We start from the raw sequence: 14,790 nt of genomic DNA on the forward strand, positions 1-14,790 counted from the left end.
TTATACATTTCAAAAGGGGAGAGATTACATACCCTTCTCCTCCAATTCTCGTTATCTTCAGGCGAAAATCAACAGAGTTCAGGCTGGGTGGCTTCCATTTCAGAATATCGTCACATCGACCAGGCTTGTATTTCTGAAGCAAATTAAAAAGTGGTTTAATTATGCTTATTGGTTTTCACTGGTTTTAAAAGAAAAACTCAGCGTTTCAGACTATATTAGATCTCTCTAATGAATTACAGCACTTGGTGATTGAAGCAATGAATTTCATTACCACAGAGGTAGTTGTGCTTCACTACTTTATTTGCTGCTCCCTTTTAAAACTGCTTTGCAGCCAAGCCACTGCATACAATGCAAAACTCAGAACGGAAACAAAAATTAGCATACTTCATTGTCTCACTCTGACTAATGGAAAATTTCAGGAAAGAAAAGAAGACAGCACAGTTTTAATAAATGATAGCACTGATAGGACGTGCATAAAATATGCATTTAAGATAACCTCAACATTTCGTACAATTTTTATGAACAATGTTTTTGTTTCCCATACTGCTGGCTGACACAACGAGAAAAAGCCAGCAGTCATCATACTGACAGCCCTCAGAAGGGCCCATAAGAAACATGTTCTTTGGTATCAAAAGAATTTAAGTTATGTAGAGACTAAAAAAGCGTCGTGACATACTGAAACATAAATTAAGGGAGCATCTGTTGCTTAAGAGAACTGAACTAGAAGTTGCCGTACTTATGATAAAAGAGCAATTTTCTCTTAAATTAAGACCTTTGCTTTAGCATAGTCTCTTTTATCATCCACTTTGGTTAATTAAGCTGCCATGCTGTTCATCCCCAGCTAATAGTGACAGTCAAGGCAGCTAAACTTTTCTGTACTTGGATATCATTTACAGCAATGGAGTAAATCAGAATTAGCATGAACAGAGAAAAATAAAAAGAAAAATTTGGGTACATACAAGATGAGAAATTCTAGTTTTAGATCAGTGAGAAAGATTATTTTAAGTTTACCTCGTAAAAACAAACCTACAAAATCAAGAATGCCGGGTGTCTTTTGGTACCACAGTGATCACCATTCATGCACAGCACCCAGATCTTGTTTAATATTTACAAAATATTCAATTTACTGATGATAAATATAACAGGTCTAGATCAAAAGTGAAATTTTTCTGATAAAAGAATGGACAGTTATTCTTTCCAAAATAAATGCATCATATCTTTCTTATTACATCCTCACAAAATGACTGTGTGATGTTTGCTAGACAACAGTAAGGCAAGCTTTACTTCCCATAGCTGAAACCAAAACCAGCTCCAAACAGCATTAGTCACGCATAGCAGAAATATGACCAAAAAAAAAACTACTGAAAGCTCTTTTTGAAAACTGAACATGGCCGTCTAAGCTGCTTCTACCAACTTCTTGACCACAGCCCCAGACTATCCAAGACTGATGGCTTCAGGCTTTCTGTTCAGGTTCCTATTCAGGACACTACAGTCATCTTCCAGTTGTTGGTACTGGAGTTGCCTACTCGACTTAGAATTCTGATCTTCTGCAGCTCTGAAGTAAATTTCTCCAAAATCATCCCCTAAAAATCTGAGCAGAATTTAAATGATTTCTCTTGGACATCAGGAAAACATGCAGAAGATGTTTCTGACCCCTTTTATCCATGCCTGTTCTCCTTCAATGCCTTTTACTTTATTCCTTCCCTGCTGTCCTCTATTTGAAAACTGACTACTGGAAAGCAACTTTCTTCAGTCACCCCTCACATCTAGAACTCTTGCCAAACCAAATCAAACATTCTTATTTCACTTGAACCAGAAAAAGAGTAAGATACAGTGCCATACTAAAGGTATGTCTGTTTTTTAAACAACTTAACTTCTCTTCCCATCTTGTTCCCCCTTTGTATGATTTCTGGCCTGTAACATAAGTAGCTATTTGAGAAGAGTTGCTTGATTGCACACATTTACAAAAATAGGATATAAAAAGATACACTTTAACAAGCTTAAAACAAAAACAAAGCCACTAAATCTTTCAGTAGTCCTTTCAGTTTTCTCCATCCCACTGGCCTCAATCAGCCCTCCCTCATCTCTCCGTCTCTTCTCTACATGCCAGTAATGAAATGTATTTATCTCTTTAGTTTTTTTTTTTCATTTATATTTGCAAATTAAAAGTCTTAAACAATGCAGGTATGAATATTTAACACTCATGCCATATGTACTTATTGATATTAAATGGATAAGTCAAAAGAATATACAAAACAAAGAAAAAAACCTCAAGAAACCACTTAATCATTTCAGATAATCATTTTTATACACAGACTGTATATTCAAATATATTTTAAATAGCTTACATTCCATTTTAGGGAAAAGATGATTATTTTAGAATATATTCAACTGGTTGTGTGCACTGAAAATGAGAAATATGATGTAGGTGAATGGCACTGAGATCTCTTTGTCAGTCAAATTTTTCTGCAATTTTCTTATATCTGATATTGCAAGAATAAGGAACTGAATTTTAAGGTATGTTCTGGGAATAAAAATACAACATACAATGCTTGCAAAGAAATTATTGTTGCTCTCACTTGTCTTCTGACTTGGCAAACAACCATTCCTACTACAAGGTATTCATTACTTAGTTTGAATAAAAACTGTGAGGAACATGTCCACTTATGACAAATTTCTCCACAGGGTGAAAGTTTAATTTATGAAGCAAACTTTACAGCAGGCACCAAGGAACACAAAGTACAGCCGAGCAGCTGAAGTTGTTGGAACAGGTGTTGGTTGGCTTTGCTGTACAGAAGATTCGTCTCAGTGGTTGTTCATGTGACTTTTTAAACATGACTGAGGTCTTCAATCACTCCATAAAAGTGTCATCTGTCAATCACATCTAACACTAAAACCTTTTATTGAGCCTCTGTGTGGCACAGTTTCTAGGTTATCGATTTGCAGTAATCTTCCAAGCAAGATTACTGGAGCATTTACAGTGATGGATTTATTAATATATACTGAAGTAATCAATTTCTATTTAAGCTACAGGTCATATTTTTGAGACCTTATGAGGTGTTAGGACTAGATCCAGTCTAATTGACTCCAGAAAACAATGTCAGCTGATTCAATATATCAGTCCAAATCATCTCTTAACATATCACTCCTTTTTAAGAGCAGGTAACGGTTTGCAGGACTACCAGTCTCAATTTAAAAACTTCCTGTATTTTATCCAAAAGGTCAATTCGGACCATTTTGCATTCAAGATTACTGCACATTTTCTCTTAGTCATGAACAGGAGGATTTGTTTCTGTCTGGAATGTAAATCCAGAAAAAGTCTGACATACCGAGGATATGAATTCTCATCAACACAAAAGAATGTAAACAGCCCTCTAAGACTCCTGGTACTGAAATCCTGAAGAAACATTTGAAAACTGTGGTCAGAGGGTCTTTGATCAGGTGGAGGCCAGCTATGTGTGGTGTCCTCTAGGGGTTAGTACTCTTTAACATATTTATCAGTGAACCAGACAATGAGATCAGTGCACCTTCAGCACGTATGCCGATTTGCTATGAGCCAGCAGTGTGCCCAGGTGGCCAAGAAGGCCAATGGCATCCTGGCTTGTATCAGGAATGGTGTGGTGAGCAGGACTAGGGAAGTAATCTGTACTTGGCATTGGTGAGGCCTCACCTCAAGTACTGTGTTCAGTTTGGGGCACCTCAGTACAGAAAGGATACTGAGGTGCTGGAGCAGGTCCAAAGAAGGGCAACAAGGTTCATGAAGGGCTTGGAGAATGTGCCCTATGAGGAGAGACTGAAGGAACTGGGGTGTTTAGTTTGGGGAAAAGGAGGCTGAGGGGAGACCTGCTTGCTCTCTTCCAGTATCTGAAAAGTGCTTACAGTGAGAGCAGGGTTGGTCTCACTGGTGACAGGACAAGGGGAAATGGCCTAAGTTGCATCAGAGTAAGTTTAGGTGAGTTATCAGGAAAAGCTTCTCTACAGAAAGGGTTGCTAAGTACTAGAATAGGCTCCCCAGGCAGGTGGTTGAGTCACCATCCCTGGATGTGTTTAAAAACTATTCGGATGTGGTGCTCAGGGACATGACTTAGCAAGGGTTGTTAAGGTAGAATGGTTAGGTTGCAATTGGATTTGATGATCTTTATGGTCCTTTCCAACCTGAGCAATTCTATGACACTAAGCCACAAGTGTCCAAACTTTTGCCTTGCCTGAATGAAGAGGGCCTCATATACACAACTGCTTTTAAAGCAATACCTCCTATTTATTTCCATGGAAACTATGAAAGAAATAATGAGCACAGAAACTCTGCTTGATAGAGCAAGTTTTCAGAAACAAAGCACTCAACATAGTTATCACCATTAGCTATGCACTGTCATCAGAGATGAACAAGAGCCTCCATGCCACGTTCATCAAAACCTGCACCAACGTGGGTGATCCACGGCTGCCGTCACCACTGCTGAAATGCACTACGGTGCTCATACTTTCACTGTTTGGTCTCCATAAAAGTTCAGCAAGTGTCAGTAAATGATAATGGGTGCAATTTTTCTTTTTTGAACGGAGGAATTCAACAGCACACCTTTTCTTCATACCCGCTTCCATGCCAGACACCACTTTGTCAGATTGCCCTTCGGCTGCTATCTATCACAAGGCAACAAAACGCAACAGGATCTTGGTGGAAAAGTTCAGTCTCTACTGCCATACCACCAACACCTGCCTCTGATGTCGTGTGACAATACAATAAAATCGGAGGCATTACTGTTGGAGCAGCCCATGGGAAACATACACTAGTGTGATACTTGATCTTATTTTTCTGAAGTTAATGCATCAGACTGGTTCAGTGGCAGCAGCTGTAATTCTTAGTGAGTTCTCATGGTGCTCACCAGAGATTTTTTAAAGAAGTTTTACTCTTCCTGTACTTCATCCTTGACAACAGTTGCTCACAAATGTGCAAACTGCCAAAAGTGATGACATGAACAAGGCTTGACTGTGAAGTGAGGGATATTTTGCTCTGTTAAGAGAGGCCTTATAGAAGTCTAGGAAAGAGACATGGTCAAATTTTTGAGTTGAATATCTGATTGCAACTCTATACATTCCATTTGAAAACTGCAAGTACTATTCATGTCAACTGAAAATGGAGATGCAAACATAAATTGATATTTTTGCAATATTGAAGCTTCTTCTCAAATTCATGCATCAAAATCGAAAGCACAGCTGCATGTTTTTCCACTATTCACAGGACTGTGTGCATCAAAATTCATACTGTTATTTGCCATAACTTGAGTTAGCACTGCACTGCATCCTCCCCACGACCTGGCTTGAGCCCAGACAGTGCTGATCACACACCAGTTTTTGGTTGTTGTGAGCAATGGGTGTGCACGTGGCCACTGGTCAAGGAAGAGCTGTCACTAGGAGGTGGGCCACACTGCAGGCTACACTGGGTCACAGGTTTGGATTGTGCCTGCAGTAGGCTGAGTGGTGTAGCTAACACAGAAGAAGCAAGGGATGAAATTAGAGGGACCTGAATAGGTTTGAAAGGCCTACATGAACCCTGCTAAAACTCAAATACAAAACCTGCTTCAGAATAGACAAGAGAAACTATTCCATGATTGCTAATGAAAAACAGTGTTTTGACAGGATATATCTGCATACCTGTAATTGCACTTCCATATCCACATTTTTGACTCAAGTTTAATTAAAAAATTAATTGGCTGGCATGCCTGAAGGGGAGCTGAGGGGGATTTGTTATTTAAGATAGAGTTACATTTCTTGCCTTTGCTTCTTGAACCAGCACAACGTAAAACCTCAGCTAAACTTTTTGTTCTATTATTTAAATATATTCAAGACCAATCTCTGCCATTGTTCAAATTAGCCAAAGAGATGTCTATTGTCAACTGACAAATAATATGTTTCTGACTTCATAGTAGAATAGCTAACATTTAATACCTGATAAAGATTCAGGTAATTTACAAGTATTTTTCTGTAACATTTACACAGATGAGCAATCGGATTTCAAGAACAGCTTAGAGTCTCTGGACTTCTACTACTGGATCAAGAGAAGCAGAATTTCACAAAAATCCAGCTACAAACGAGAATTCATCCAAAGGCCAACATGAATGCCCTTCACGGTATTTATTTTTGTAGTGGCTGAGTCCATACACACAATATAGCAGTAGTAAGTTCTTGAATTTGAATGTTAAATGCTACATCAACTTCTTCAAATATAAGCCAGAGCCAAACAAGAATTCTGCTTGTTAAGTATGTGAAAACTTCACCTTAGATGAATCACTGCATACTGCAGACCTGTACTGCCTGAAGTTATTCTGTATTCCATTTCCAAAACAAAATGTGAAGCAATCTGTCTGAGATCAAACTACTCCCTAGCATTTTAAATATAGCATTCATAGCAAGATATCCTCCACACCACCCTCCAAATACGCATGTACACGACTACTTTTAAAACTTATCAGGTCACGTATCATTTCAAACACAAAGCTCTCAGTTCAGTCTAACTTTTCCACCTAGTCTAACCACAAAAATTAGAATTCCACATCCAAAAACATACATTAACAAATCAGACGCTAACTAAAATAGCTTTACAAGATTGGACCAGAAGACCTCCTGCAGTCCTTTCAAAGTCACAGTGACCAAGCCTTCCAGCAGGCTATCAACCACAAATCCTCACATTTTTGCAACTCTGATGCTCACTCAGCATCCTCTCAACTATACTTCCACTTTCATAATATTTTCCTTATTATTTTTACAATTAAGATCTCAGCAGAACGCGTATTTTCTCCCAAAGGAACACCAATCCCTTTCTTTTCACCATTTCACAACCTCCCCGACTTCTAATGTCACCTACCTCCATCTCCTAAAAACCGAACTTGGCCAGTTAGGACTCGCCAGTCTGCACTAATGAGAGAAAAGCTTTTCTGACATCAGGATAACGGGCAGAATCAAAAGGCTTCCTAATCCCATATTGTCAGGTAGGTCCACACAGGTCACATGGAATAAGTTTTTGTTAGTATCCAGTGATCCACATAAGCACTGTGAGACTAACTGGTGGCTTCTTCATCAAACTGAACCCCAAGCCCCTGTCCTGTCCCAAGAGTAATTAGTCGTATTTGTACCCTTCCTCCTTAGGTGTACATGGAGGTGGTAACCACTTCTTCCCCTCCCTACAAGTTATGAGAAAGTCTGACCCTCAGAGAATACAGTTCAGTTGTCCAAATTACTTTTGCTGACACATTTCTTCAGATATTCTTCCCACTCAATTTCAGGTTTTGCCTAAAGCTGTGCATTGTCCCAGCGTTTGTATTCAATGGATAATTCAGCAGAAAGATGAAAGCCTGGGCAATGGAGATGCTAACTGCCCATAGCGAGGATGAAGTTTCTCTCGAGGCAGCTGCTTTCAGCTACCACATGGTACAGACTTTGCTGCTTAGTATTCCGTAGGAGGAAGAGTGGAGTTAATCTCTGGGACTGCATTATGGGCAGACAGTCTGGGCTGTGAGGTGTTGGTGACTCACCATGAAGACATCCACCTCAGAGACAGAATAACTTCAGCCAGAAGTCTAGACCAAAAAAAAAAGAGGATCAGTTCTCCTAGCGACGGAATAGGAAGAGGTGGTGGCATGACCAAGTGAAAGGTTCTTGTCTTATCAAGAAAAGGTTTCCTTGACAGGGGTGCCTCATTATCCAACAAAGCCTAAGAAGTAGGCTCTATCTCTCAAATCTTTATTAAATGTCATTCTCCTTAAGTGCAGCAGCAGCATCTAACATAGGCTTTTTCAGCCTTCCACCTCCAAATGACAGGAAGCAAGCAAATAACCCAGCTCTTTCCATTTTCCCAAACAGCACATTGTTGACACTTATCATCTATACTTCCCCACTGCGTACCATTCAGAACCAGCTCTGCAAGAAATCCAGGATCGGGGAATATTTGTTTGGAAATCTATCCCTGTCCCAAAGACGTATGGGTACCATTGGGAAGTAAGGGACAACAGGGTAGAAGGGGATGGGGTTAACCAGGGCATCTGCTGAAGTTCTTTCGAATCATCAAATGTCATTTGCCACACTGCAAACGACATCAGCGCTTAACCACACTGAAGATACACTATAATTAATGTTTCTCAAGTATGAAATATAAATCTCTATGTATCTGATAATTTAAATTTCCAAAAAATTAACTTGCTAGTTTGCATTTTAACACCAAAACGAATCTTCTACAAATAAATGTTATTCTGATATTTAGTCAGTCTTACCAGGATAAAGACACTAATTGTATTTTAAAAACATACTAGAATACTTCCAAGTTCACAAACAATAAGAGATTTGTTACGTTGTGAAATCTACCCATTTCTGCCACAAATATTTTTCTATGTTTTAACTAAGCAGTTTGCAAACAATTTGGTGTTCAACGTGGTGTGAAGGCTTTCACTTGAATGGAAAAAGTTAACTATTGCAAACCAATAAAACCAACAAATCTGCTTCTCATACTCACTCAAAAAGTGTTTTTTCTGAAGAGCTCTACTTCACTCTCACACTTCTTTATATTCACATGGTAGCCACTGTCCTACCCAATCCAATAGTTTGCATATAACTGTGTAAACATAAAGACTGAACAATTACCAAAAATGTTTATTTATTTTCTTGCACTGAAGACCCTGCATCATTTTAAAGAACCAAAGGGATCAATCGTAATTGATTGTTTCAGGCCAGACCTGATCGAGAGATGAGCTGAAAGAAGAGAAGTTGCTAATATTGGCAGAATGTGTGAATAAGTCACATCAGTGGATCAAGAAACCACAAGATGAAAGTCAGCCATTGATTCAATTGCATATTCGTAGACCTTTAAGACAAAAGTATCACTGGGATCACTGAGTCATCTCAGTTGTACATAGGACAGAGGAGCTCGAGCAATCATGTTTATAATTCCCATTCAAATTACAGCATATCTTCATGACATATACTAAGCAATGAAGAAACATGTACTTCGGGAGGTTACCATGATTGTTTATTACAGCCAAGGTTAAAAACATATGCTTATTTCTACAGCAAATGCCTCTGAATCTTGTAATGGTTTAGCTTAGGCTGAAAACCAGCTCTCCATTTAATTACTTTCTTTTGTGAAGACAAAATGATTAAGCCTGACTGTCACTGCATAGGTAATTTTCAATTTGGTTAATGTATGCATGCATTTTCATTGCATAATTTTGTCAGTCTTTGAAGAGTAGGCAACAGAACTAAACCTACTACGTTCCAATGTCATTTTTCACTGCTTAAGTATATAGAAATGTTAAGAAAAACAACACAACAACGAAGACATTTAAGTATTTTGTATTAATTTGCACTGCATTAAAATGCAAGCCGTCAGAGTGATAACCTCAGCTGCGTAGTCAGTTAGTGCAGTTGCTCTAAGATACAGAGCATAACTAGCTGTATTTAAGCACTGTCTAAAGATTAAATTACCCAGATTAGCCTCTAATTTGGGAACCCGGACAAGAATACTGAAGAACTTAGAAATTATAACATGACTAGACATGCACAAAAACGTGAGCATACACAAGCATGCACAAAACCTCACACACAGAAGTAAAAAAAAAAACACCCAAAATATGTCCAAATCATTCATTTTAATACATCTTTTTTGTCAGTCTTCCACCAAAATAGAAAGAAAGCAAAAAAAACCCCAAAGAAATACACTGAAAGCTACGTGAGGAAATAAGTTATTCCACTGGCAGCTAATCTGTGACTCAGCCTCCAAAAGTATTTGTCTTCTGTTCACTCTAGCCTCCCATCGCAGTTCCATCTCCTTCTGTTTTTCAAAGAGGCCACAGAAATAACTTATATCTTCATATTCCTCATCGTCTATCACTGTGATGCCCCACTCTTCCCCATATAACCTATTTTGTGTGGTAAAAAGATAGACAAAAGGGCACTAGAAGAATCTAGGTTACTGACAGGTAGATGCAATTAATGCTTTTTCCTGCTGCATATTGAGCAGGATGTTCAGAACTGGATGAAAGAAATATAAATACCAAGCTGATCACCGTGTGGTGGAGAATGTCCAGTTTCTCTTAATAATCCCTAAAGCAAACAGATTAGACAACAACACTGCTTCCAGAATACAGAACTCATTCCTAACTCATATCCTTGAAGGTGAAGGCAAACTACATTGTATGCTATAGCATTTATGGTGTTTGGTGGTGATCAACTGGTGATCAGTGAATCACCTGCAAGGCTTATCCCTCATACAACAGGAATAGCTGCTTTGCTTGTTAGCAGCCTAGGAGACAAAGAATAAGGTCTTTCATGAAGATGTTTGACATCGTTTCTGTCTAATCTCTTGAAATTTTAGAGCAGGCAGGCTTCTGTTGTTGTTTTGGAGAGGGTTTTTTGAGTGCTTTTTCTCCCCCTATAAATATGACTCACTTGTCCCTGTAGTTATAAAGGAAAGACACTAAGATGACATTTCAGAGTACTCTTACAAGTGATCAGGTGGGGCAAAACTGTTGGGTAAACACCAGCACTTTCTGAACATCTGTCACTTTGTGAAAGGCATTTTCATAGTCAGAACAACAGAGAAAAATTTAAAAGCTGAAAGGAAAATACAGGGACACACAAAATGGCTACAAAATTTGTGCCACCATAAAAAATGATCCAAACCCTTTTCAGCTTCATGCAAACACTTCAATACCCCTGCATCAAAGCATCAAACCCATCATCCACCACAACCTGTGTCTAAGCACAGACAGATGGCCGGGAGGCTCTATCTGAAGATGATAACAAAAGTAAATGGCTCTTTCAAAAACAAGAACAGCAAAAGAAAATACCAACCCAAAATACCAAAACCCTCTTAGCTACAAATCAGAGAAAATGATAAATGCTTCTTTTAATGCTCAGTGTTTTAAATTACTGATTCAAGCCGCCTTAAAAGTCAACACTCATCCTCTCTAAACTTCAGCTTTTTACCTGGTTCAGTAACTTGAACAGAATACAGAGACATGCTGATACTCTATAAATATTTGATCAGCTTTAATATAAGGTTGTTAATGAATTCCAAACATTTTACAGTGCACTGTTGTCGCATAATAGAAAGTAAATTCTTAGACCATAACTTTTAAAGCTCATAAAAAAAAGATGAAAAAGCATCTTCCTTGGCTCAGCTCAAATCATTTAATGTCCACAACTAAAAGGATGACAGAGCCAGCTGATGATAACAAAGTTTTAAATGACTCATTACTTGACAGTGAAGTCATAGCACTGCTTTAACTCCATGTACTCAAGCAGATCAGTGTATGTTCTTCCACCCCTCCACTTTAAAATGTGAAATAAATAAAATAAATAACATGTTCTACGACACACTAACTTAGGTGTACTCCAGAAATTTTTCCATCAGAAAGCTGAAATATGAACTAGTAACTGTATGTCTTAATCCATGAATGCTGGTTAGTCAGAAGTAGCAAGTTCTACTGTGAAAAAGTTTTTGTCTCCCGTGAAAATGTGAACTGAAGCTACATGAAGTAGAAAGAAAAGGGCTATAATCAAAATGACTTCTAAAATATTAAGCCTGACTGTCAGAGCGTACTGGAAAAGAAAATATGCTACTAATATGCATTCATTTAAATAGTGTTAGATTATGTTTCATACTAAGGATTTTAGCACTTGAATGCAAATAAGGTTTAGAAAGTTAACCTGCATGCAGAAATTATACCGTTAATATTTTAGCAGTTATTTTTCAATTACTTTTTCCAGAGGTGCCTCTGAATATCAAGCTAATGCAATATTTATATTGAACATTTTGGTCATTATTGGGCTGGATGTCCGCTACTCTTGCACTTTAATTCAGCTTTATACCTCAAGCTCCATTAAACATCTCATTTCATAACTACGCTAATAGCTTTTCTTAATATTCCATTAAGCAAAGAGAAAAATGTGATCAACATTTTCTTCATAACTAACTTCATTTACATATTAATCCTTTTAATATTTGATAAATTAAGTTAACAGCCAAAAATACATGTTTACAGCCATCAGAATACGGCAGCTACAAAATTACTTGCTGCTCGTGGCTTTTTTTTCAGCACATCACTGCAAGCAGCAGAAACCTATTCTCATATACTCCCATTTGTAGCCATGCCTTCACTTAATATTATGAACTCAAACTAGAAACATCAACATTTGGCCTGAAGCAAAACAGAACAAATAAACAGCTTCAGACTGTTGGCTAATATTCGTGACCCACAGTGGTCCAAATGGTGTCTGCCATCAATTCTAACTTCTCTATTTTGAACACAGGGAAATTAAAGTAACTGTATAAAGTTACATTCTCCTGCCATTGTGATAACAGAAATGCACTGATAACATACTTCTCTTGGTCAAAGGAATTCATGATTTTCCATGTCTGTTGCTCAAAGTAGTTCTAGGTTACTACTACTTATTTTTAATATAATTTTGTTAACCTCCACCACCTAGAACTTACTGATGCTCTAAATACGAGCTGTGAAAGTCTCCTGGAAACACAAACGCAACAATGCAAACAACTGAGATGCTTCACTTTGTTTTCTGTTGCTTTCTTTACCTCATTCTTATTGATTTCACTATGCATCACTTGAACTGAAGTGACGTCAAGTTGTAGCCACAGTGCAATCTGTTACCAGTAAGCCAACGTGACTACAGCAGACTACTGCATTTAGTTCTCCAGATGATTTTTTTTTAAATTAACATAACAAAAAAAAGATCAAATCTACATAATTTTTCACTCAGCCATATATTTTTAGTATTTTTTCCCTCTAGATAACTGAAAGGTTATGACAAGGTAAGGGTCTGCTGCTCCTCCCATGTAACTACTGATGAGACTAGAGGGAATGGCCTCAAGCTGTGCCAGGGGAGATGCAGGTTGGATATTACAAAGAATTTCTTCCCTGAAAGAGTGATCAGGTGCCAGAATGGGCTGCCCAGGGAGGTGGTGGAGTCACCATCCTTGGAGGTATTCAAGAAACATTTATATGTTGTACTGAGATACATGGTTTAGTGGGGAAATACTGGTGGCGGGTCATTGGTTGGTTGGAGTAGATCACCTTAGAGGTCTTTCCCAACCTTGGTGATGCTATGATTCTATAAATGCAACCCAGAGGTAAGAATCCAAATAATTTGAAAGAACTGTCCAGACCTGGTGAGAGATGGGCTAAATTAAAAGTTTCACCCTTACATCAAAGACTTCATGAAATTTGGACTGAAACTAGTTTTCTTCATTTCCATCCGCTTTTTCTCCTTCAGGAATCAGACACTCCTCTTGAGCCACCAGGAAACCATTTTCTTTCTGAAAACTTTGATGCAATTATTGCTAAAAATTTGCACTAAGATTATCATTACTTTTACCTTCAGGTACTTTTTTAAGAGGATATAAGAAGTAGAATTTGGTCTAACTTAGGCGCAACAGAGACACTGGAATTCTAGGTGCTTAATGTTTCTCCCAGCATAGAAAGGTGAGTATACAAAGATATCTATATGTTTACATGCTTCAATTCAGAGCACAGGACTCCCTGTCATTTGCCTACCCTCACTGAGCACAGGTAGCATTCAGGCACTTCCTTTGCAAAAACTAAATCTTGGGGTTTTTTTGCTATTTTTTTTTCAGGCTTAATTAGGTATTAAACTACTTAATAGAAATGCAGTGTTTCAACTGACAATGCCACAATTTGGACTGTAAAACAAAACAGAAAACCCTCTTGTCAGTTACATTGCTAGGAATCACAGCAAGGCTCAGCTGATACTTCTTGAGTGTACAAACAATCTCATAAAAAATAACACGTTTGTTTATAACTCTTCAAATTTTAAATGTTAATAATCTCTTTCCATTTTATGTTTAAGATGACTCCATCCATCTACTGAGGTCTGTTTGAGACATTATCTCTTAATTCACAGATAGATAAACTGAATCCCTGGAGGCATTCAAGGGAAGCCTGGAGGATGTGGCTCTGGGCAGCCTGATCTAGTGGATTTCAACCCTGCCCACATCAGGGGGTTGAAATTAGATGATCTTTGAGGTCCTTTTCAACCCAAGACATTATATGGTTCTATGATTATAAAGATGAAGGGACAAGTGAAAAAAACTGTTGGGAAAGCCAAGATAACACAGAAGAACTCCTCACCCCATTCCATTTTTTTCCCCCCTTTTCTTTCTAGTCCCCCAGAGCAATTCTTCTCCTTTCCCCAGTGAAACAGTCTATGAAAGAGTCTCAGGAACATCATCTTCCTCCCTATTCTTCATGTCACAATATTTCTGTGAAGAAAACTTGAATGAAGCCAGTGATATAGGGGAATACATTAATTTTCACCCCATAAATTGCTAAGTGTGGTTTCTTCATTACATTAATGGTTTTAAGAACCTTACTGTTTTTATTTTCACATGGTTGGATTTTGTGATGTATCAGCCTAAAACTCCTCTTATTTCTTAAAGCCTGATGGTCCCAATCTCTCTTCACCTTCCTTCCATTCAGTTTCATTACCTTTGCCCCAATCAACATTTAATGCTGTCACTTGAATTTACAGCAGACAGAAAGAAGTCCATCTCTCAGAGGACACAGGAACCGATTTCTTTGTGGATGGCTACGTTGTGATCAAAGGTTCCTGGAAATCTCACTAACACCAGACTCGATCAGCAGGAAGCACTCACTGCTTGACTTCTTCCAACAAAAGCATCCTTGCTGTAACAAAGAATCTCCATGAAATAAAACCCAGGGCTCTTGGATGGTTCACTACAGTAACCTTATTTCTAAGTTGGATAATTTA

At 38.1% G+C, this 14,790-nt stretch overlaps 1 protein-coding gene across 3 annotated transcripts in view; it reads right to left on the reverse strand.

Moving 5' to 3' along the window:
- The window catches only part of RNGTT (RNA guanylyltransferase and 5'-phosphatase), a 185,001-nt gene that overhangs the window by 61,055 nt on the left and 109,156 nt on the right, over positions 1-14,790 (reverse strand). For all 3 annotated transcript variants that reach the window (XM_072333278.1, XM_072333280.1, XM_072333279.1), the window contains exon 13: positions 33-133. In XM_072333278.1, the coding sequence (XP_072189379.1) occupies positions 33-133 (101 nt within the window). The remainder of the gene's footprint in view (positions 1-32; positions 134-14,790) is intronic.

This window comes from Excalfactoria chinensis, chromosome 3, assembly GCF_039878825.1.
Source record: "Excalfactoria chinensis isolate bCotChi1 chromosome 3, bCotChi1.hap2, whole genome shotgun sequence".
In the NCBI taxonomy this organism is placed as follows: domain Eukaryota; kingdom Metazoa; phylum Chordata; class Aves; order Galliformes; family Phasianidae; genus Excalfactoria; species Excalfactoria chinensis.